The following is a 25,250-nucleotide window of genomic DNA, read 5'->3' on the forward strand; positions in this document are numbered from 1 at the left end:
AAGGCGCCACAGCAGTTGGACGGGAGGGGTCCACAGAATAATCTGCAGTGTTTCTCTATAGACGCCTTTCTGTCTCAAATTTCTAAGTCATTTGCAAATATAACACCATCTTTCTAAGTCTTGTTACTCAAGTAAGAGACCTCAGGTCCCTCTAGGAAGTGGAGAATGAGCCTCAAGAAATATGACTGCATAAACATGGCCAACTGAGGAGCCAAATAGGCAAAGAGAATGTGTTGGGAGGAGAAGAATATCCTACTATCCAATTACTGCCTTGTCACCACTTGCAGAAATTAGATCTGCAGTCTCTAGATGTTTGTTCTTTCTTCTTGGATTGTAAAAAAAAAAAAAAAAAAAGAAAAACTTTATTATTCCTTTTTATAAAAGTTTTTTCTCTTCCTTTTGCTTCTTTCGGATGGATCTGGTCATGCTCAAATTTTCAACTTGGTCCATAAGTTGCAAAAAGGCACAACAGGATTGTACTGGACAAAGTATATGATGTTTATTAGAAGCAGTTTAAGGATGTGATATTTGTCCTCTCTGACTGGGGTCATGACAGTTGCAGATGGGATCACTCAATTGGGCACCTCTGAAATAGTGTGAATGGGAAGGATGTAGATACTGGGAAGCCAAGGGTGGAACAGAGTAGGACTCATTATCTGTTCTCACAGCCCTTCTAGAACTGCCCTCCAGCCAGGACATCAGGATCTGCAAGCTATATCACGCTGCCAATGGCTGATAAAACCAGGGTGAGCCAATCAGAGAGCTGTTCTCAAGAATTTGACTCAAGAAAGCCAGAACCTGAGACTTAGGAGCTAAATCACCTTAATGAGAATGTTCTGAAGTTGTTAGAGTTTATGTAGTTCTTACCTCAGGCTATACTGTTTAACCTTTGCTTGGATTCTATGAAATATCATTATATTCCTTGCAGCACAGTTTTTTAAAAGATTTTATTTATTTGTCAGAGAAAGAGAGCACAAGCAGGGGGAGCAGCAAGCAGAGGGAGAAGCAGGCTCCCCACTGAGCAGGGAGCCAGATGCAGGACTCGATCCCAGGACCCCGGGATCATGACCTGAGCCGAAGGCAGACGCTTAACCGACTGAGCCACCCAGGCACCCCAATAATAAAAATACAATTTAAAAATGTTTTATCATAGATTCAGTTATCCATTTTAAAATTTCTATTACAAACATATACTTTATAATATGCAGAGTATTTTATAACTGTAGTATATATAGTATAAATAAAAATAAACATTGGAGCTGTGTGCTCTGCATTTTTTCTGAGAGGGGTAGAAGGTGAAATATTGAGTACCTGTATCCCCATAACCCCGGGTACTCCACCTTAAAGACATGGGTGGACATTCTCTGGGATTCCACGTACGTGTTAAAAGTTGACAGTTCTGCTTTGGTCGCAGGAATAGCACAAAAGTTATATACATACACTTTTTGGAACATGTTAAGTGTACCCGGGAGAGCTAGATTGTGAGACCGTGTACCCACACACTAAGTAAATGTCACAATCCCCTCTCCCAAGATGGTTGTGGGCTGTCAGGACAGATCAAGTGCCCACGAGTCACCTCTTCTAGAGCCTCAGTTCACAGGGAGCCCCTGCCCTGCTTCCCCTGTGCCTTGCTACCCCCCACCTCAATTCTCATCTTCCTACAGGATCTGCCTAGGTAGTTAGCAAATCTCCTATCACCAGCACAAATGCAGTCATGATATAGGGCTCCTGGGGCACAAATGCAGTCGGTTAAGTGATCAACTCTTGGTTTCAGTTCAGGTCCTGATCATAGGGTCGTGAGATAGAGCCCTGCGTAGGGCTCTGTGCTCAGTGTGGAGTCTGCTTAACATTCTCTCTCCCTCTGCCCCCCTGGCGCATGCTATAAATCAATCAGTCAATCAATCTTCTTTAAAAAAAAAAAAACCTAGGGCTCCCTCCAGGAATCTGGGGGTTCAAGTAGCACCCAAATATTCAGGACAGAGATTGAGGCCAGTCTAGGACTTCATACAGGTTTAGCACCAACCACTTGCAAAGGTGTCGAGCTGGCCCCACTGGAGAGAAGGAACTCTAACTCACACAACCCACCTGGCCTCAGTTATCTCCTGTCATCTGTGGAGTGGAGGAGAAAATAGAGGTCCCCAATCTGTCTTGTGCTCAAATAGGATGCTGCCCCTTACCAGCGGTAGCCCTTGGGCACGTCCCCTCCCTTCTTGAGCCCCATGCCTCTCCACAGCTTCCTGAGTTGCAAGAAAGAGGATGTAACGCAAAGAATAGGGTGAAACCATCTGCAAAGCGCTATGTGGGAGTGGGTCCCTATTCTTCAACCCCTCTAATGGGATTGCATTGGCGTGCTCCCCAAAGTGGAACTCAAAATTTTGAAGTCGGGAAGGACCTGAGTTCAGAGGGTGAGGAAAAAAAAAATCGATGACCGTGAACCTCTGGTAGGGCACAGCGTCCATCTGCACCCAAGATCCCACGCCTTTCCCGAGGAAAGCAGGAGAGGTGAGCACTGCTGCTCAGTTCTCAGCCTCCGTCTCCGCTCGTCCCCCCATGGGACACGCTCTGGGCCAGGAGGGGACCCAGGACTCGTGGCTCTGTTCCGGTAAAGTGCTGGTGGCGGTGGAGCTCCCATCGGGAACTGTGGACCAGGGGTGGGTTGGATTTGCTAAAGCAGGGGGTGTTCTCTGCTTTTCTTCCTGACAGGAGGTGGCTAAAGGAATGGCAGCTGATGGAAAGGTTAGGAAAGCTGGGAGGGAAAGGAGAAAATACTGCTCACAGGCCTGGGGAAGAAACGATCGCATATCTTCCAGTAACACTCGTGTCACCCTCCAGCCACTGGAAGGGAACTGGATTCCAAACGAGGGACATGAAAATTGAGCCATGACCACCAGGCAGCCCAGCTCTGAAGGGGTTCAGAGACAGGATGATCTTCCTTTAAAATTCGGCTTTTTCAGATATTAGAGAGGCAGCCACGGCACAGGGGGCACAGAACTGGGGGAGTGGGGGGGTGGAGGTGGGCCGGGGGGCTGGGGGGGGGAGGTACTGCTAAGCTAGGTCCTGACATGGATGGGCTAAGGCCTGAGACTATGGTCAGTGCTGCTGAGACATGGGCAATACCTGTGATATCCATCTGTTTTGACACCAACTTTGAACTCAGAATGAACTCGCCCTGCTGATTAGTCACCCTGGGCAAGGAAGCCCCCTCCTCACTGAGATGCTGCCCCGCTCCATAGCATCAATGCAGGGCAAACGGGTCCCGCGGTCATCAGTGATGGGAATGTTCACACTGCAGACACACAGCACCTGTAGGAAAGTAAGGAGAGAGTGAGGAAGGGTCAGGCGTCGAGTGAGTGAAAAGGAGAGAAACAAATGCAGAGGGCTCGAAGGACCCCTGGGCGGGAAGGACCAAGAATGTCCCCATCACCACTAATCAGGCCACTTCCACCCCTGCTCTTCTCCCCACTACCTGACTCGGGCTCCACCTGCTGGTGACCAACTAGAACACGGAGAGGCGATGTGGGCCTGGTGCCATCTTGGCAAGAGTGTGTGTACGTGTGTTCGTGTGTGTCTTTGAGCACAAAAACAATGCCTGCCAAACTCCTTTTTGGTTAAGTGCCTTTTTTACAGCCATTCCTTTTTTTTAAAGATTTTATTTATTTATTTTTGCGAGAGCAAGAGGGAGAGAGACAGAGCAGGGAGCCGGATGATGCGGGGCTCGATCCCAGGACCCTGGGATCATGATCTGAGCTGAAGGCAGAGCCACCCGACGGAGCCACCCAGGCGCCCTGGCAACCATTCTTTATGACATCACGAAGGATCTTGTACTCAGCACGAACAGCTGGCCTATCAGGCCTGAGGGGTCCTCTGTGATTGTCATATACTTGGTAGAGGCATGGGCACACACAGGGCACGCGCCACAGGTGCGTTCTGCACGTTGTGACAAGGGTGCCGTTCTCCTGGGTTCACCTGGGACCACTGTTCAGCCCAGTGAAGCCAACGTGGCCAAACATGCTAAAGGACTCTCCATAGTCCTCTACCTCCATGTGGTCAGGGTCAATGCCACTAAAGGGCTGAGTGGAGTGACTGCTGAAAAGAAGAGCCACAAAAAAGTGGAGTCACCAAAAAGGAGGAGTCCCCATGAAATACAGAGAAGAGCCACTGGAGACACCTGTTGCCATTTCCACCCGAGGAGAGAAGAGGGTGGGGTCAATGTAGCTCATCCTGGCAGGTCATGATCCCAGGGTCCTGGGATCGAGTCCCGCATCGGGCTCCCTGCTCAGTGGGGAGTCTGCTTCTCCCTCTCCCTCTGCCTCTCCCCCCTGCTCATGCTCTCTCTCTCTCTGTCAAATAAATAAAAAAAAATCTTAAAAAAAAACTGACCCCCAAACTCCTACCAAGGGTTTATACATTTCATTTAATATATTTCTACTTTCATTATCCTAATAATTTCCTATGGTCCTGTACTTCCTTGCCCTTTACTCTTATCTCCCCTTCCCCTACACAGGTCCTTATAATCGAGAGTCACTTAAATGTTTGTGATTCGCTGACGCCCCAGAGCAGAAGCACTTCTACATCTCTTCTCCCACCCAGTCTTCTGCACGTTAGGGATATTGTAGGTCCTCAGGGTGGTTAATAAAAGTGGCAAATGTAATAAGCCTAAAATAGTTGTGCCAGGGTGCCTCAGTGGGTTAAGCCACCAACTCTTGATTTCGACTCAGGTCACGATCTCACGGTGGTGAGATCAAGCCCCGAGTAGGGCTCCGGTTGAGGGCAGAGCTTACTTAAGATTCTCTCCCTCTCCCTCTGCCCCACCTCCTGCTCCCCCATTCTCTATCTCTCTTAAAAAAAAAAGAAAGTTGTGTCAGTAAGTGTTTGACAACTTCTGTCCTATTCCATTTTTTTCTGGTGGATTACTCTGGTCTTCTCAGGTGACCTATGCATTTGTTAACGAGGCATTTCTGAATCTTTCCCTCAATTTAGTGCATGATTGGGGCAATTGTTTTCATTGTCCTATAGTTTAGTTTTCTCAGCTTCAAAACAAGAATAATGAGAATACCATATTCCATTCAATATACCATCCCATGATCTATTCCCTGAATCGTGAGAATACAACAACTCATAACGTTATCAAAATTGAGTAATTGCATAAAGCATCAGGGACATACCCAACATAGCTATGATAGTTGTTACTGTGACAGGTGTATCCAAAGGCATAAAAGCCAGATGATTATGCCACAATTGAGCCCTGCTCACCTCATAATTCTATTATGCAAAAACTCTTTCTCCTTCACTTCTGAACGATGGTTTTGCAGCTAGAGTATTCCTACTTGGAAGCTTTTTTCTTTCAGCAGTTTGAATATAATGTGCCACTCCCTTCTGGTCTGCAAAGTTTCTGATGAAAACTACTTAAAATTAAAAAATTTTGACCACCTTAATATTGTAGCAGAAATGAACCTTTAAAATTGAATGAAATCATTTGTATTATAGGCACACATTTTCCCTTTCCCTGAATTCATGTCTTTCTCCCCCAAACAATCTCCCCAGATCTGCAAACATACCCCACGCAGCACGCTCTCAGTTCAGGCCGTGCATCCCGAGAAGACGCGCCCTTTGTACATCGCTCTGGCTAAAATACTGCGCAGCGAAGGACAGGATCCACGCAGGGGCCGACCCAGAACAGGAACAGCTCCGTGCAAGGCGCCGCACAGGATCCCTCGGCGGTCACGCCCGACGACGGAGAGTTTACTCACTGTCCTTGCGACTTCATCTGATCCCGGAGTCCCCGGCGCCTGGGCCGGGGCTGGGCTCCTGCGGCGCGCGAAGCTGCGGTTCTCCCAGGGACGCCGCCCTCGCGGACCTGGAGGAGTCCCGCTGGTGGGCGGGGCCGGGTGGGCCATTTCGGTGAGTTCGGGCGCCGCCTGCTGGCCATTGGGGGTGCAGCGACGGAGCCTTGCGTGCTGGGTTTCACTGTGGTCCAGGGGAAGCCTGGATTTCTGACTCCCCAGTTGCTCTGTTGATGGCAGTGGTGATGCTCTGCTCCATTTCTCACACTCTACCTCTTAGTATATGTTATCTTCTATTTTTCCAATCATTTCCCATATTCACCTAAATTTGTAGCATGAGTAATAGTTCTTTTTACTCCATAAGAACCACTAGCTCAGTGTTTTCTATACAGGAGTCACTGAAATGTTTCTAATTCAGTCCCTCTCTGGTGCAGGGGCTGGAACTCTCATGGGTCTTGTGTCCCAGATTCTCAAAAATTTATGGTGAGAAATAACAAAGCAATCTCAATGAGCCATCTGGGATATATTAAATATGGTTATTTTAAAATTATTAATAAAACTATTACTTTTGTTGGTCACATTATAGGCTCTCAGAAATAATTGCCAATTGATCATTTCATTTGGCTTATGCAAAATAATCAAATTACGTTGTCATTTGGTCTATGCATGAACATATTCAGAGGTGGAAGACAATGACAACACAGAGAATTTGTAATCAGTGAGGTAGGAGACAATAAAGGAACGCTGACGTGTAAGAAGTCTAGGCTTTCCAGAAAATAAGTGTAGTTCACTACATGCAGTTTGCACAGATGTCGAATGTTGTGGATGAGGAGGTGGAGTTTGGAATCTGAGATAGCAGATTTTTAAACCTGGATTGGCCATTGACTTATTAGGTTGTTTTGTTTTATCTAAACTCTTAGGAGGTGCTGTTTGGACATAACAGTATTAACAACTACGTTGAAAGGATTGAATGGGTCCCTTACAAGGGCAAAGTATTTGCAGTTGTTATCATCATCAGCAGCAGGAGCATCGGCATCATTTTTGATAAAGACTTTGAGAAAGTCTATGGAATTTGGTAGCTCCTTCAGGATCATCATCAGAGCGTAGCACTGTAACATTTACCGAGTCAACAATTAGGATTAATGTGCCATAAAAAAATGAAGCAAGCATCAAAAAATGTGTTCTTCATCCCAAGCAAATGTGGAAACTAAAAACTATTCTAATAAAACTTTGTCATACCCACAATATTTGGGGATTTTCTTATCAGGGTGTTCTGGACTGAATGTGTGTACCCAAAATTCATGTTGAAACACTGCTCCTCAGTGTAATGGTATGAGGAGGTGGAGTATTTGGGAGATAATTGGGATTAGGTGAGGATAGTATAGGGAGGCGGTCTTGTGAATGGGATCAATGCCTTTATGAGAGTCACAGGAGAGTTTGCCGCCTCTGTCTGCTCTCTACCAGGTGAGGAGACAAAGAGAAGCTGGCCATTTGCAAGCCCGAAGAGGCCTCTCACCAGAACTGAACCATGCTGACACCCTGATCTTAGCCTTCCAGCCTCCAGGATCCTGACAAATACACTTTTGTTGTTTATAAGACACAGTGTTTGGCAGTTTGTTAAGCAGCCTGCACTAAGACTGGGGGCATCATTCACTTAGCACTTCCAACATACTAGTTGAGATTGTGCCTACCTATTTCCAGTTCAAATCATACATGACAGAGATAAGCAGTCATGTATAACTATTTAACTCTCCTTTAAAAAAGACCTGATATCTGTGCACACAGGGAAAAACATAGATGCTGAATCCAAGAAAGAAGGGGAATGATGGCCCCATCTACAAGGCTTGAGTAATAATGAGAATAGGATAAATGAGAAAGGAAACAGCAAGAAGTAGGAGGAGGCTGCCAGAAAGAGGATGCTGGTGTTTGGCTCCCCCCCCCCCCGCCCCCCAGCCCCAGCAGATCATCCCAAATACAATTTTAAAATAATTTTTATTCTTCAGGTTTTGAAAAAAATGTTGGAGGCCACACCAATTGTTCCCTAACCACGGCCTGCTCTAAATATTTGCATCAACCAACCATTCCTTTATTCACTAACCAGTAAGAAGGAGGGCAGTGAAATTGGCCACTTGCTGGGTTTCATGTACCAGTGACCACCAATGACTTTCAGTATCTCCAGTGTCACAAACCTTTTCCTTAATTCCTGAGTTTTCCTGTCAGCTTGTTAATGAAGAAGAAAAACTTACTTGATTCCAGGGCCAAAATTATTTTATTTATTTTCCTACTATCCTTGAAAGGGCAGAGGAGGATATGATTTCTTTTCAATGTAATCTGTTCATGGAAGAAATATTCTCAAAGCAATAGGCTATTTTGCATGTTTTCTTAGTAAATCCACATATGCTTTCATGCCAAAGTGGGTGTATCAGATCAGATGGGAGCTGATAAGGAAAGAAAGGATTTACTGGGGAATCCAGACTCACTAAAAGTTTAAATGTTTTCTGGGGCGCCTGGGTGGCTCGGTCGTTAAGTGTCTGCCTTTGGCTCAGTTCATGATCTCAGGGTCCTGGGATCGAGCCCCGCATCGAGCCCCGCATCGAGCCCCGCATCGGGCTCCCTGCTCCGCAGGAAGCCTGCTTCTCCCTCTCCCACTCCCCCGCTTGTGTTCCCTCTCTCTCGCTGTCAAATAAATAAATAAAATCATAAGGAAAAAAAGTTTAAATGTTTTTTAATTTTACACTTTGTCATGTGCTGATCTAAAGATCTATTTTTTAGTACAATATATTTCTCTATGTTTACAATTATGATAAATGTTTATGCATATAAAGACTTACTCAATATGTGACTGTGATAGGAATCAAAGAAAAAAAATCTCCTAATTTGCTGTCTGATTTTACTAATTCATGGGATGAATATGAACTCCTAGCCCCCAGTTATGCAAAAGTCCTTATTGACATGACTGGGAAGATTCTGTTTTCCCCATGCCAGACAGTTGTATTTTTTAAATATTCAGAAGATGATCCATTTCAATATTTTTATTTTTTAAATTTTTTTTAAGGCTTTATCTTGCTTCTGTCATTCTGTTCATAGCCAAACTTTTTGAAGTTCTCTGTCATGTCTGTTCCTACTTCACATTCAGGTCTTCCTGCACTCACTGGAACGTGGCTTCAGCCTCCCTGTTCTCCTGAAACTGCTCAGCCAAGGTTTCCAAGAAACTACACCTCACTGAGGTCAGAGATTCCTGTCAAGTCTCCGTGGCTGACATTTCACAAACATCTGACCCTTCGGAGCACATTGTTCTTGTTCAAGTCTGACCTCCGTCTGGGCTTCCATGTCCCACTATCTTCTGCTTTTCTGCTCCTCCTCCTCTCTTTCTTTTGGTGATACTCCCTCTGTGTTGGGGGAATTTTGGTGTTGCTCAAAATTCTCTGCTAGGTGCCACACTCCTCTCTGCACACACAGACTCAACCTCCCAAATAGTTCAGAACTATTTAACCAAAAGTTAAATAAAAATTATTTAACATTGCCACAGAGACCCAAGAGATTGGCGAACATACAGGTCTTTCAACTGAAAAGAAGGAAAGAAGTAATCTTCAATAGATCATTGAGTTTGTTTCCATCAATTGTAGAAAAGTCAAGGTACATTCAATTGCTGTTGTTGTTGTTTTAAGACTTCATTTATTTATTTGTGTGTGTGTGTGTGAGAGAGAGAGAGAGAGAGCACAAGCAGGGGGAGCGGCAGAGGCAGAGGGAGAAGCAGGCTCCCGCGGAGCAGGGAGCCCAACGCGGACTCGATCCTAGGACCCTGGGATCTTGACCTGAGCTGAAGGTAGACACTTAACCGACAGAGCCACTCAGCTGTCCCTCGATTGTTGTTTTGATATGAATAAAATATAACTTCAGTCCTGTTTCAAAAGTTGACTACAATATTATGAGCTTGAATATGTTTAATATGAGAAGTTTTGATGTTTTATGTTTTACATTTTCAGTTGACATCTGCTGTCAAATATGACATGTGAATGACGGTTGACTGGGACGCTGAGAGAGTTTCCAGGTTCCGCCTTTGCAGGGTGCAATCCTGTTCTGCTGGCTGCCCCACTGTCCTGCCCGAAAATCGGCCTAGAAGTCAGGGGAGTGCTGTGTGGATGCAGGACTTCCTTCTAGCAATGACACAGATGAGGCTGGCTGGTGACTGGCTCTGTCCACCGCGTCCTCACTGCGGTTCAGGCGAGTCCTGTGGTCCCGTCCTCTTGTCACCCCATCGTCCCGTCGTCCATCATCCCCTCATCTCTTCTCTCATTCTCCCATCACCCTATCATCCCCTGTGCCTTCTCCCTGTTGCCCCATCCTCCCGTTATGGTGTCGCCTCATTGCCCCATCGTCCCATCACCCCATCATGTCATAGCCCCATCGTCCCATCGTCCATCAGCCGGTCCCCACATCACTCCATTGTCCCAAATCCCCATCATCCCGTCGTCCCTTTGCCCCATGGAGCCGTCTTCCAATCACCCCGTTGTCAAGTCTCCCTGTCACCCAGGCCCTGTTGCCCTGTCACCCCAATGGCCCATCCTCCTGTCATCCTTTTGCCCCATCATCCCATTACCTGTCACCCCGTGCCCCCACCTCCGCATCATCACATCTTCCCATAGCCTCATCGCGCCTGTGTCTGATCATCCCATTGTCTCTTCATCACATCGCCAGATCATGCCAGCTTCCTACCTTCCCATGGCTTATTGTCCCATCCCCTCATTGCCTCAATGACCTGCCATTGGTTGTCTGTGGATGTTGCTTATGTGTAACCTGGGCTTTGGGAGTTAAATGCAAATGGTTTCTATTTTATTATTTTCACAGATAAAGTGACTCAGCCCATTATAATTATGTCAACTGCTGAAAAGAAAAAAAATGTTGACAATATCTGGGTGAATATCTAGCAGCTAGTGAAGTTAAAAATTATTTTCTGAGATGAAGCAAAATGGAAAGTTAAGATCTAAGTAGACATGTTAAGGAAATAATTTAAATTTCCAATTATTTTTAGCTGTTGTGAAAGACTTGTAAGTATATCCTTACCTTATTATAATTAGTATGTATTTGTATGAATTTTTAATTTGAATATTTTGAATTTGAAAGATGGCTCAGTAACCAGAAGTTAAATACAAATTATATTTCGCATTGTCATGGAGTGGCAAGAAATTGTCCAACTTGCAGTCCTCTCTGCTGCAAACAAGTAAAGGAGAAATCTGGAATGCACCATTGACAGCTTTCATCAAATGTAGGAAAGTAAAGTTATTCCATCGTTGTTTTGATGTAAATAAAACATGTTTCAATCCCACTGAAAAAGGTGCCTAAAATATTGTGAGTTGGAATATTTTTAATAGGAAAATATTTTACTATTTTGTTTAACGTTTTAATTTAATATGTACTGTGAAACATTTCATGCTGATCAAGTGGACTACCATGCTGTACGAGTGTTGATATTCCTCCTTTGCAGGCTACAATCTTGTTCCTTTGGCTGCCCTGCTGTCCCACCAGCAAATCAGTCTACAAGTCAGGAGAGCATATTGTGGGCACATGACTTCGTTCCAGAGATGATGCAGCGGACGGCAGCATGCAACTGGCTCTGTGGAATGCGTCCCTGCTGTGGTCCAGGTGTGTCCTATCCTCCCATTGACCCATCGTCCCATTGCCCCATTGCCCCGTCATCCCGTTCCCCCATCACCCAGAGGTCCAATCATTCCATCTCCCCATCATCCCATCTTCCCATTGTTCCACCGTCCCATTGTCCCGACATTTGTCACCCATTTGTGCCATCTTCCCATCATCCGTTGCCCCTCTGTCCCTTTGCCCCATTGTTCCTTAGTCCCATCACCCCAATCCCATCTTCCCATAGCCCCATCGCCCCATCGTCACATTGTCCCATCATCCCATTGCCAGATTGCTCCATCCTCCCATGGTGGTAATGCCCCATCCTCTCAGCCCCTCATCGTCCAATGTCTCCTCCTCCATCCCCCACCCATCCCACCATGGCCATCGTCCCATTGTCCCATTGCCCCATTTTCCCATTGCCGCAAAGTCCCTTAGCCTCAAGGCCCCTTTTCCCTTCTTCCCATTGTCCTGTTTTCCTGTTGCCCAATCATGCCATTGTCCAATCTCCCCTTCTATCCCTTTGCACCATCCTCCCATATTCCTATCTCCCATCCCATGATCCCATCGTCTCGTCGCCCCATCTCCTATCGTCCTGTCGCCTCATTGCCCCATCGCTCCATCTCCCATTGTCCCATTGGTCCATCACCTCTGTGCCTTAGGGCAGTCACTCCATCACCCCATTGCCCTATTGTCCCATCCTCCCATCACTCCGTCACTCTGTTGCCCCATCGCTCTATCGTGCCATCATCCTGTCATCCCTAACTGCCATCGCCCCATACTCCCATCCTGGTATCATCTCATCACCCCATCATCCTATCGTCCTATCTTCCCGTCCCCCAGTCGCCCCATTGTCCTATCGTCCCGTCATCCGCCCCCCGACACTGCTTCCTTGCATGGGCCCAACATCCCAAAGCGTCCTGTGCTCTCGTCCTGTCGCCCCATAATTCCATCATCACCCCTTTGCCCCATCATCACATCGCCTAATGGCCCCATCGTCCCATCATCCTGTCATCCAATCCCGCCATCACCCCATCGTCCCATCATACTGTCACCCAGTCACCTCAAGGCCCCATCGTCCCAAAGCCCCATTGTCAACCGCCCCCTTGCCGTCCCATCACCCCGTGTGCCCTCTTCCCGTCGCCCTAACGTTGCATCATCCTGTCATCCTACTTTTCAAAGTCCCATCACCCCATCACCCCATCTTACCATTGCCCCATCGTCCCCTCATCCCGTCCCCCATCGCCACATTGTCCCATCGGCCCATCGGCTCCTCACGCGTCATCCTGTGGCCCCCATCGCCTAAAAGTCTCATCGTCCGATCACACTGTCCTCCCTAAACCCCATCGTTCCATCGCCCCATCGCCCCATCCCTCCATCCTCCCATTGTCCCACCGTGTCCCCTGCCCCCTCACGCCCCCACCCCCTCTCTGAGCCAGTCGCGGCCGCGGCATCGGGTGCACACACGACCCCGAAGCTGTAAACGCCACGGAACGCGCTCCCGCTCCGAGTCTCAAGTCCCTTCAGGAAACCGGTTTTTGGTGACAGTGGTCTGGCTGTAGTTTCTGCGCGAAAGCGGAGCCCAGAACTCAGGGCCAAGCCCAGAAAATGCAAGGTGCAGGATACCCTCCTGGCCGAAAATGTCCCCGCCTAAAGAGCCACAGAGCGGCATACGCAGCGGAAAGGGCGGCGGGAAAGGCCGGGTTTGCGCGGACTAGGACAGCCGCAGTGCAGGGCGCCTGCGGCACCCACGTCAGCCTTGGGCCACGAACAGCGGCGGGAAAGGACCCCGCGCGCCCCCTCGCGGCCGCCTGGACAATCGCCGAACTCCTCCTGGCCCACCTCTCCTGGCTAGTGGCAGGAGCCCCGCTCTGCGGCATCCCTGCCTGCTCCCTTGCTGGACACCTGCCTTGGATCCATAGCGCAGAGTGCACAGACATCCTCGTACTGTGAGACAGCTGAAAAGTGTCCCCTCTCACACGTGCCTGAAGGGCAGAACCTACTTCAGACGGACTATCACCCAAATCCAGAAGACACAAAGCACCTGTTTCCACCGCCAGATGCTCCGGCAGATCTTCAGCCTCTTCAGCACAGACCACGGCCAGGCTGCTTGGAGCTACGATGCCCTTGATAACCTCCTCTCTATCCCTGATCGCAGCCTGGAACACCTGAAACCCAGGAAAGAAGACAATCCTGCCTGTCTGTGTTTGGGAATTGTTGTCCGGAAGGATTTCCAAAGCATCCGTCTCTATCTGAAGGAAAAGAAATACAGCCCCCGTGCCTGGGAGGTTGTCAGAGTGGAAATGGAGAGGCGCCTTTTCCTCCTTTCACAACCCTCAAGTAAAGGAGAAAGTGATACTCAGGACTCTCTCTAATCAGTGACATTGTTTGCTGAGCCCTCTAAAACTCTTTGTGAGTAACAGGGAAAAATATATGCTTTATATCTATACCATTTTTTATTTTTTGTTAATTAAATTTTTCTATAGAAAACTTCTTGTATCTGTTTCTTAGTGAAAGAGGAATCAAGTCTGATTATCATTGGATGAAAAATGGATTGTACAACTCATTATTATATTGTTCATATTTTAAGTAAAAAATAGACTTTCTTCAAGCCAGTGTACATGTTGTTGTCAGGATATAGGGGGACATAACAAATCCAATCCTTAGTATCGGTGAGTTTTGTAGAAAAACCACTTCCAAGCAATAATCTCATTTAATTAATATTAGTTATTTTAAATGGGATAAGGACAAAGGGGAAAAATGGAATCTCTCAGCGGACTCTGGAAGCAAACATGTCAGAAATAAAAACAAAATCAGGGGCGTTCGGGTGGCTCAGTCGTTAAGCGTCGGCCTTCAGCTCAGGTCATGATCCCAGGGTCCTGGGATCGAGCCCCACATCGGGCTCCCTGCTCCACGGGAAGCCTGCTTCTCCCTCTCCCACTCCCCCTGCTTGTGTTCCCTCTCTTGCTGTGTCTCTCTATGTCAAGTAAATAAATAAAATCTTTAAAACAAACAAACAAAAACCTAAAAAAATGAAATCAGTAGATATATCTCCCCCAGTTGACTGGTACACATCCAAGTGCAAATATTCTTTAGAAAATGGATATTTAAGTCTGCCATTTACAAGTAATTCTATCAAATTAAAGGCTAGGAATGGAAGTGGTCACAAGGGAAGAAAGTATAGAATAGAAAAGAACTTAAAACTGATGCTCTTGGGGCACCTGGGTGGCTCAGTCGGTTAAGCATCTGCCTTTGGCTCAGGTCGTGATCCCAGGGTCCTGGGATTAAGCCTGGGGTAAGGCTCCTGCTCAGTGGGGAGCCTGCTTCTCCTTCTGCCACTCTCCCTGCTTGTGTTCTCTTTCTCTCTCTCTCTGTCAAATAAATAAACAAAATCATAAAATAAGTTTATTCTCTTGTGGTTTCTGACAGTTTTACTTCCAAGTACAAAGCCACCAACTGAAGCCAAGAGTTGTGTGAAAGTTCTAGGCTTTTTGAAAACTCTCCTAGAAGAGAGTTTTCTTCTTTTTCTCCTGGTGACTATTTTTGGATATGAGGGAATGTCCCTGTTACAATGATGTAACAGTGGCTGTAGCAAAATGGAAATAGAAAGTAGCATTATTTTATTCTGTGGCCCGTCAAATTATTTACAAAGGAAGAGTGCCACCTCCTGCCCAAGATGGACTAAGACAGTGACCAAGTCTGGAGACCTGGCTTGAGTTCTCTGCATATGGCTATCCTTGGGAGGTGATTTTTTCTCCAGAGGTGAAAAACAAACAAAAATGCTCTAACCAGGAAAGAACTGACTCTGTTAGTGTAATAAGCCACTTTCCCTAGGTTTTATATATTTTTGGGAAAAACATAGTTTTTTTTTAAAAAGATTTAGTTTTTTTATTTTTTTTAAACAGGTTTTTTTTTTTTTAAGAGTTTATTTATTTGAGAGAGAGCAAGGGAGGAGGGGTAGAGGGAGAGGCAGACTCCCCGCTGAGCAGGGAGCTGGATGTGAGACTCTATCCCAGGCCCCTGGGATCATGACCTGAGCCAAAGGCAGACGCTTAACTGAATGAGCCACCCAGGTGCCCAAGATTTAGTTATTTTAGAGAGATAGAGAAAGCATGCAGTATAGAGGAGAGGGGCAGAGGGAGGGAATCTTCGAGCAGACTCCCTGCTGAGTGTGGAGCCCCACTTAGGACTCCAGGCAGGGCTGGATCCCATGACCCAGAAGATCATGACCCGAGCCTAGACCAAGAATTATAAGCTTCACTCACTGACCACCCAGGTATCCCTGGAAGAGGGATATTTTCTAAAGAGCAGTTAGTTTCACAGCAAAATTGAGTACAAGATATCAAGACTCTTCACAGATTCCCTGGTTCTGTATTTGCATAGTGTCCCCTAAAATCAACATTTCCCCACCAGATGGAACAGTTGTTACAATGCTTCCAAGGGTATAACAAGTAGTTCTTAGAGCTGTGAACAAGTCTTCAATATTGCAATGGTCTGTGGCTCTCCAAAGCTCAACCTTGGAGCAGTCTAACAAAACCTTCTTCCTTAGGATTGGTCTTCTCTCATTGGGTTTTCTTGGGTATCACACAAGAAGCATGGACATGGAATTTGTGGAAGACACACAAAATCTGCAAGATAGTGTGACAGACCTAGGGCTACACATTGCTCTGATTGGAGGATTTCCCTCCATCCTCTCTTTGATCTCAAGGTCACACTGGGACAGGAGGTCTTTGCTTACTCGTGAGCTGCCATCGGCTGTCTTGTGGATGTTTTTTCTATCTGAGCCTTGATGTGATGTGGGCTTTTGGAATTAAATACAAATTGATTACATTTTATTATTTAATTCTACAAAATGTATTCAATACATCAGTAATTATATATAGTGCTAAACAGAAAAATGAAAATACCTTGATAAGTAATTAGTAGCAGGTGAAGTTAAAAATTATTTTCTCAGCTGAGGTAACATTCAAATTCAGTACACTAAAAACAAATGTCGACTAAATAATTTAATTTTTAAAATCCTGTTAGGAACTTGGAATGGTTTTAAATATTTAAATACATTGAAATAATTATTATATCTTTGTAGAAATTGTCAATTTGCATATGGGCTTTATAAATTACAAATTATATAAGTAAATATATTATAGGTCACTCAATAAAGTTACACAGTTAAACACCAATAGCTTTAAAATTTTACTTTAAACTTAAAATTGTTAGTCATTCTTAACCCTGCACTGAGTTTAGAATAAAAAGACTAAACTTTACACTTTCTTTTGTATGTACAAAGCTCAGATGTAAGTACAGTACATAACTGTATACATATTGTATCCCTGGTATTAACTTTTCTGGGAGGTTCAATTAAAAAACATCAAAGGAGACTCTGGAGGCAAGGGCAATCATGAAAAATATGTACATAGAGTTGGGAAACAGTGCTCTAAACCAGTAGAAATTGCAGAAAGGAAAGCAAAAACAGAAGTGGAACATAAGGGAAACGTTCAGAAATTGAAAACTCCCATGTCCCCTACTTAAGCCACACACACAAGGGAAGATGTTCAGAGAACCTAGAGCCACGGTTCCCAGACTTGCCCACCGCAGCCAGGCCAGCAGCATCTGCAGGATCCCCAATGGCCCTGCCCTTTCCCTTCTTGGTGGCCCTGGTGGTGCTCAGTTGCAACTCCCTCTGCTCTCTGGGATGTGACCTGCCTCAGAACCATGGCCTGTTCGCCTGGAGGGCCTTGATGCTCCTGGGACAAATGAGGAGAGTCTCCCTTATCTCTTGTAACAAGTACACAAGTGACTTTGCCTTCCCCCAGGAGGTGCTTGATGGCAAGCAGTTGCAGAAGGCTCAAGCCCTCTCTGTCGTCCATGTGATGAACCAGAAGATCTTCCACCTCTTCTGCACAGAGGCCTCATCTGCTGCTTGGAACGAGACCCTCCTAGAGGAGTTCTGCTCGGGAATTTATCAGCAGCTGACCGATCTAGAAGCCTGTCTCATGCAGGAGGCGGGGCTGGGAGAGCCTCCCCTCATGAAGGTGGACTCCATCCTGAGGAACTACTTCCAAAGAATCTCCCTCTATCTGCAAGAGAAGCAATACAGCCCTTGTGCCTGGGAGATTGTCAGAGCAGAAATCACGAGCTCCTTGTTTTCATCAATGATCTTGCAAGAAAGATTAAGCAGCAAGCAATGAGACCCGGTTCAAATGGAAATGATTTTCACTGACTAATAATATCACACTTTCCGGAGTTCTGCTGTGTCAAAAACTCTCATTTCTGCTGTCATCATGACATGAATGGAATCAACTGTCACATATTCTCAGGAGTAGTAAGCAACATCAAGACAACTCTATAAACACCTGTCGCTTTCAGATGACCATGCCCATCTACCTATTTAACTATTTATTTCACTATTTATAAGTATTAAATTATTTTTCTCTGTATAATAGTAGGTGTATCTTCACTTTGTGGCAATACAAATATACGTTTTACATTTATTAAATTTTTTATTGTTTTTGTTCATTAAATGTTTCTATAGAAAAATTCTTGTATTTGTTTCTTATTGAAGGAGGAGGGGCACCTGGGTGGCTTAGTTGGTTAAGTGGCTGCCTTCTGCTCAGGTCATGATCCCAGCATCCTCGGATCAGCCCTGCATCAGGCTCCTGGCTCAGTGGGGAGTCTGCTTCTCCCTCCCTCTGCTCCTGTGCTCTCGCTTGTGCTCTCTCTCTCTCTCCCCCTCTCAAATAAAATATAAAATCTTAAAAAAATAAAAATAAAAGGAAAGAGGAAAGAAGTCTGCTTACAACCTGATGAAAGAATGCATTGTACAGCTCACTTACTCATTATTTCGGGATTCACATTAGAGGGAAGACCATAGATTTCCTTGAAGCCAGTTTGTATGTTGTCATCAGGAAAAAGGTGGACATAACAAATCCAATCCCATGTCTGTATCTCTGAGTTTTGTAGAAAAACCAACCTCCAAGCAATAATCATAGGGGATTAATATCAGTTATATTAAAGGGTAGAAGGAGAAGAAAAGAATATGGGAATTCTGAAAGTAGAAAAAGAAGCAGACATGTCAGGGAATATGGGTGATGTGTTCTAACCTCTTCTAATCCATGTAAAGCATATATAAAGAAGAGCAAACAAAAATTAAAAGGCATAAAAAGTGTACAGGAATATTCTGCAAATGAAAACTACCCTGTTCTATTTAAGAGTCATGAGTAGAAAGAACAGGAGAGGAACTGGGGACCACGGTGCCCCCCACCGGTCCCCCAGGCCACCAGAAGCCCTCAGTTATACAGTGCCCAGCCCCTCTGCGGGGCTCCGGCTGGTTCCCTGTGGCAGCCTCTCAGCTCTGGTGTGACCTGTCTCCATGCCCCAGGCGGCTTCACAGGAGGACTTGCTGCTTCTGACACAGAGGAGGAGGGTCTGTCCCTTCTGACTGAGGGACATCTTCTCTGGGACATGGTGGGTGGCCTCCAGGTCCAGGAGGCTTGGGCCCCCTTGGTCCTCCACGAGATGCTCCAGTGGACCTTCACCCTCTTCCTCACTGGGCGCCGTGTGCTGCCCAAACCCGACCCTGCTGGACAAACTCCCCACAGGGCTCCAGGTGCAGGTGGAACCCGGACACCTGTGTGGTGCCTGCGACAGGACTGGGGGAGGTCTCCTCTGAGATTGAGGGCCCTACCCTGGCCTGGAAGAGAAGCCATCTCCGTCTGAGACAGAGGAAATATAGTGACTGTGCCTGGGTAGGTGTCTGAGTCAAATGAGGAGGCCCATCTCTTCATAAACAAATGAAGAAATAAGGAAAAGGAAATTAAAAAAAAAGAAGAAAGCAGGTAAGGGACCCGGAAATGATATTCTTGACCTACAACACTAAGTCACATGCCCATGTGTTCCGTCTTTCCAAGGACTCTTCTTTTGCTTCAGTCATAGAAGGCATTGAGTTAAATTACTCAAAATTGTGGTTAAAATGTGTCTGTGAACCTGAGTATCTCTAAGGGCATCCCTCCGTGGGGGAGAGCTATACTGAAGCTGTTCACGGGTTCGTGTATTGCGGGATCCTTGGTTTCCTGTCCAACACTGAACCACTTGAAAACTTTATTGCTGACCTCACAGCAAGAGCAACAATAACAACAACCACCACAAAATGCAAGACAATTGAAAACAACAACTCTTCTTAGATCCATTCACAACTGAGGTCCCAGGGCCAGCCCCAGCGCTGGTAACCAGAGAAAAAGGAGCATGCAGACAATCACACCTTACCAGGAGCAGGGATTGGGAGGAACACGAGCTGTAATGGAAGCATTGCTTGAGGCTCTGTGTGCTTACACTGCAGAGTTACCAACTCCAGGGCTCCCTAGTTACTGGAGCCCACAGGTTTGTGAGTTTTACCTTCAGAATCCCCACTAGGCTCCCTCTGTGAAGATCAGAGGAAGATCTGCTGGCTTTTCCAGCAGAGGGAGGGGGAAAAATACTCTTGAGTCTCCTCTTCTCCTTAACATAGGCTGCCCTCAGGGAATCTGTTTTTCCAGAGCCCAATTCACCTGGGGATAGGGAAATCCGGACTGCAAGCCACTCTGTCTCCCATCTTCCCCAGCAGGGTGGTAGAAAGCTGAGCAAGGGCCACCTGTGAGGGTCACAACCACTTGTGCTCACTTAAAGCCTGACACAGAATCCTAGGTTTATAGAGCCTTCTCTTCCCCCAGACCTACCAGCACATCAACAGCATTCCCATCTAGTAGTGGGATTACCACTGAAAAGGACAGTAAGTGTCAGACATTACTGAGGAAGTCCCTAGGGAAGACACCTGCAGGGACACCTGAGGAATTTAGTCTCGGACAGCTGTGGCTACCACAAACAGTAAGCTCAGCCCAAGTGCTAGCAAGAGAAACACAAAACCTCACCCTAAAGGCCAATCTGCAGCAGTTCCTTTTACCTGGCACATCCTGTTCATCTGTGCACAAAAACTGACACGTCATATAAAAAGGTGAAAAACACGGTTTGAGAGACTGAGCCTATGACAGAACTAGACTCAGATGTACTAGAGATTTTGGAATTATCAGACCAGGAATTCAATTTAACTATGATTACTATGCTGGGGGGGTCAATGTATTCAATATGCTTTCTTTGCCTTTATCTAGGCCACACTATGTAGCACATCTAAGGTAGTTTAAAAAATAAAATGATTTTGTTCATATAATATTATGACCCCTTGATAATATGTTCAGATAACAAACTGTGTCCACCTTTTTATTCTTTCTTTCTTTATTTTTAAAGATTTTATTTATTTATTTGACAGAGAGAGAGAGCGCACAAGCAGGGGGAGTGGCAGGCAGAGGGAGAAGCTGGTTCCCCGCCGAGCAGGGAGCCCAACGGGGAGCTCCATCCCAGGACCCTGGGATCGCGACCTGAGCAGAAGGCAGATCCTTAACCGGCTGAGCCACCCAGGCACCTCTCCACCTTTAACTTTTATCAAATTATTTTCCTCTTTATTTTATGAAATTCTTCCGTAGAAGACATTTGGATTTCTTTATTCTTAAAAAAAGAGATAGCCTGAATGTGCAACCCATAGTGAGGAATCCATGGTGAACTCAACCTACTCATTCAGTTTCAGCCGTCAGTTATATTTCAAAACTGCATATTTCTAGGGCGCCTGGGTGGCTCAGTCATTAAGCGTCTGCCTTCGACTCAAGTCATGACCCCAGGGTCCTGGGATGGAGCCCCGCATGGGGCTCCCTGCTCGGCAGGAAGCCTGCCTCTCGCGCTCCCACTTCCCCTGCTTGTGTTCCCTCTCTCCTTGTCTCTCTCTGTCAAATAAAGAAGTAAAATCTTAAAACAAAACAAAACAAAACAAAAACAAAAACAAAAAAACTGCATATTTCTAAGTTAGGGTGTTGTAGTTCCAAGAATACGGAGGTGAAAAAAGGAGTTTGAAAGCCTATTCTTTGAGATCTTTCCATTTGGAACAGAAAGAGATATAAAAACAGCCATCATGCTCAATGAATTCCAATTATGTTTCATGGTCCAATGAGAGGTAGAGGACAAGGGATTCTGTCACCGGGAACTTGAAGGAGGGATGTCAAGAAGAGGGGAAAGCTGACTTCCCACTGGTAGATGCATAGGTGAATCTGGAATCTCCAACAATTCACGTCCTGGAAATATTAAATCTCAAGTGTTTGTTGCATTTTTGGAAATCAAGGCACGGTATTTGAAAGTCCTTCTGTCTCAGTTGAGTTTGGAATGAGAAGATGCCCCTAAAGCTTCGGAGCACCTTTAAATTTTAAGGCTGAGAAAGAGAAGGGGAGCCTGCAAAGGGTACAGAGATGGGGCAGCCAGTGCAGGTGGGACACAGCCAGGGAAGAATGATCTCCAGAGAGTGTGGACGAAGAGAAGTTTCAGAATTTCCCAAGGTGAACCTTTGGTAGTAATTTATCACATGGAGTATAGGACTACCCACTGCTTCTAGCTTCTGCTTTCGATCTAGTTGTTTGATCCTGAGAAACTCACTTGAGAACTCTGAAGCTCAGTTTTCCCAAATGTGAAGTGGGGTGGGAATATTCCTAGAGCTGTCGTAATAACGAAGTAGCACATTTAAATGTATCTAGTATCTTCCACTAGTGAGAGTTTAACAGACGGTGACTATTATTTTTTTCATAGACGTCTCTAAGCGAAAGGTATCTCCTAGCCTTCTCTCTGTAACTGACTGCAAACTGCTGATCCTCTAAAACACCCAACTGGGAACAGGTGGCCCATGAATGGAATGTAATTATAGACACAATAATATCGTATGTATCCATATACACTCTACTGACGTACACATACTCTAGACATTCTGTTAGAGCACATTTCCCCTTCCTCCCTGCTTCCCCAGACCCCATCCTTTTACTCCCAAAGCACAGTGTTTCCCTTTCCCCCAGGGTAGAAACCCCCAGTGAGCTCTGCCCTCCTCCCTCCCTCCTCAGGAGCCTCTCCTGCCCATTCATACAGCTGCTTCCTTTTCCTTTGTGGTTTCTGTCTGGCCATTTTACTTCCTATTACAAGGCCACCAAGGAAGAGCAAATGTTTGAAGTTTCTAAGTTTTTTGAAACTCTCTTCCTTTCTCCTGGTGACTATCTCTGGACCCGAGGGGATGTCCCCGCTGCAGTGATGTAACAGTGGCTGTAGCAAAGGGGAAACAGGAGTGGAAGGGTGCTGTTCCGTGGCCCGTCACAATCTTTCTGGGGGGGGGGCTGCCAGCGAGTGGGCAAGGTGAGCTAGACAGTGACCAAGTCTGGAGACTGGGCTTGTCTTGTATGTAGAAGTCTGTCCCTGGTGGGAGAGTTTCCTCCGGGCCAAAAAAAGGCTCTTTCCTGGAGTGAACTGACTCTGCGAGTGGAATAAGCCGATTTCCCTGGCTTTTTAGGAACTTTTACAAAAATATACTTTTTTTTTTAAAAGAGCAGTTATGTTCACAGCCAAATTGAGTAGAGGGTCCTGAGTTTTTTCCTATCCTCCCTGTTTCTGTAGCTGCACAGTCTCCCCCATCACCAGCATCCCCGCACCAGAGGGAACAGGTGTTACAGTTGCTTCCAACAATGTACCAAGTAGTTCTTAGGGTTGGGAACAAGTCTTCAGTATTCCAAGGTGTGTGGTATGCCAAAGCTCAGCCTTGGAGCGGTCTCACAAAACCTTATCCTCAGTATTTATTGTCTGTCATTGGGTTTTCTTGGGTATCACACAAGAAGCATAGACATGGAATTTGTGGAAGATACACGAAATGTCTGCAAGATAGTGCCCCACTAGGAATAACAGGAATGATCTGGGATTGGAGGACTTTCTCTCCATCATTTCCTGGATCTCAGTGTCTTACCTGGAGTGGTGATCTTTGCTTACTTGTGAGCTGCCGTTGGCTACCTGGTGGACATTGCTGATGTGAGCCTTGTTGTGGTGCAGGCTTTGGAAATAAATACAAATAGATAATACTTTATGATTTAATTCTGCAAAACTTATTCAACACGTCAGTAATTCTATCTAGTGCTAAATCGAAAAAATATTTTGAGAATACCTTGATGAGTATCAAGCAGCAAGTGAATTTAAAAATTATTTTCTCAGGGCGCCTGGGTGGCTCAGTTGGTTAAGCGACTGCCTTCGGCTCAGGTCATGATCCCGGAGTCCCGGGATTGAGTCCCACATCGGGCTCCCTGCTCGGCGGGGAGTCTGCTACTCCCTCTAACCCTACCCCCTCTTGCGCTCTCTCTCACTCTCTCTCTCTCTCTCAAATAAATAAATAAAAAAAATCTTTAAAAAAAAAAAAATAAATAAATAAATATTATTTTCTCATTGAGGCCACGTAAATACAGCGCACTATATCAAATGTTCAATAAATAATTTAATTTGTCATTGGCTGGTAGCAATTTGGAATGATTCTAAATATTTAAGTACATTGATACCATTATTATGTCTTTCTAGAAATTGTTATTTTGCATATGTATTTTATATATTTCAATTTGTATAAGAAAAAATTAGAAGTTGCTAATCAAATTTAGTCATCCAGTGAAGGAGCAATAGCTTGAAAATTTTACTTTCAGCTTAAAATTTTTATTCATTTGGGTCACCTGGGTGGCTCAGTCGGTTAAGCGGTTAAGCGTCTGGCTCTTGTTTTCAGCTCAGGTCATGATCTCATGGGTCCTGGGGTCCACCCAGGCATCAAGCCCTGCATTGACCTTCCCACTCCACAGGGAGTCTGCTTCAAGATTCTCATCTTTGCCCGTCACAGGCTCACTAGCACTCCCTCTGTCTCTCTTTCTAAAATAAACCAATAAAACTCTAAAAAAATTTTTTTTACTCTTTTTTAACCCTGAATTGAATAAACAGAGTAAAATGTACACTTTCTTTTTTGTCTATAAAGCAGAGATATAAATACAACTATATATGTATACATATACACTGTAAATAAGTACCCATACTCTCTACATACTGTAGATCCCCGCAACTGAATTTTCTTGACAGGTTCAATTACGTAAATATTCAAAAGACTCTGAAGGAGTCTGAAGGAAGGGGACAATAAGAAAAGGAAATGGCTGAGAAACCAATGCTCTAAATCCAAGGAGAAAGTGCAGAAAGGAAAGCATAAAGAGAAGTAGAAAGTAAGGGAAACGTTCAGAAATTGAAAACTCCCATGTCCCCTACTTAAGCCACACACACAAGGGAAGATGTTCAGAGAACCTAGAGCCACGGTTCCCAGACTTGCCCACCCCAGCCAGGCCAGCAGCATCTGCAGGATCCCCAATGGCCCTGCCCTTTCCCTTCTTGGTGGCCCTGGTGGTGCTCAGCTGCAACTCCCTCTGCTCTCTGGGATGTGACCTGCCTCAGAACCATGGTCTGTTCGCCTGGAGGGCCTTGACGCTCCTGGGACAAATGAGGAGAATGTCTGCTAGCTCTTGTGACAAGTACACAAGTGACTTTGCCTTCCCCCAGGAGGTGCTGGATGGCAAGCAGTTGCAGAAGGCTCAAGCCCTCTCTGTCGTCCATGTGATGAACCAGAAGATCTTCCACCTCTTCTGCACAGAGGCCTCATCTGCTGCTTGGAACGAGACCCTCCTAGAGGAGTTCTGCTCAGGAGTTTATCAGCAGCTGACCGATCTAGAAGCCTGTCTCATGCAGGAGGCGGGGCTGGGAGAGCCTCCCCTCATGAAGGTGGACTCCATCCTGAGGAACTACTTCCAAAGAATCTCCCTCTATCTGCAAGAGAAGCAATACAGCCCTTGTGCCTGGGAGATTGTCAGAGCAGAAATCACGAGCTCCTTGTTTTCATCAATGATCTTGCAAGAAAGATTAAGCAGCAAGCAATGA

At 45.7% G+C, this 25,250-nt stretch overlaps 2 protein-coding genes across 2 annotated transcripts; both read left to right on the plus strand.

The window, feature by feature from the left end:
• The first annotated feature begins 17,044 nt into the window (after positions 1-17,044).
• LOC118529708 (interferon alpha-1/2-like) lies at positions 17,045-17,608 on the plus strand. Its single transcript, XM_036082650.2, has one exon. The coding sequence runs from the start codon at positions 17,045-17,047 to the stop codon at positions 17,606-17,608; it is 564 nt and encodes a 187-aa protein (XP_035938543.1).
• Positions 17,609-24,686: 7,078 nt separating this feature from the next.
• LOC118529739 (interferon alpha-1/2-like) lies at positions 24,687-25,250 on the plus strand. The gene has a single exon (XM_036082688.2). It carries the CDS (start codon positions 24,687-24,689, stop codon positions 25,248-25,250), a length of 564 nt encoding a protein of 187 aa, XP_035938581.2.

Source organism: Halichoerus grypus, chromosome 14 (assembly GCF_964656455.1).
Source record: "Halichoerus grypus chromosome 14, mHalGry1.hap1.1, whole genome shotgun sequence".
NCBI lineage: Eukaryota > Metazoa > Chordata > Mammalia > Carnivora > Phocidae > Halichoerus > Halichoerus grypus.

Coding starts and splice junctions, on each gene's coding strand:
- LOC118529708 (XM_036082650.2), top strand. CDS start 17,045: ATGGCCCTGCCCTTTCCCTTCTTGGTGGCCCTGGTGGTGCTCAGTTGC.
- LOC118529739 (XM_036082688.2), top strand. CDS start 24,687: ATGGCCCTGCCCTTTCCCTTCTTGGTGGCCCTGGTGGTGCTCAGCTGC.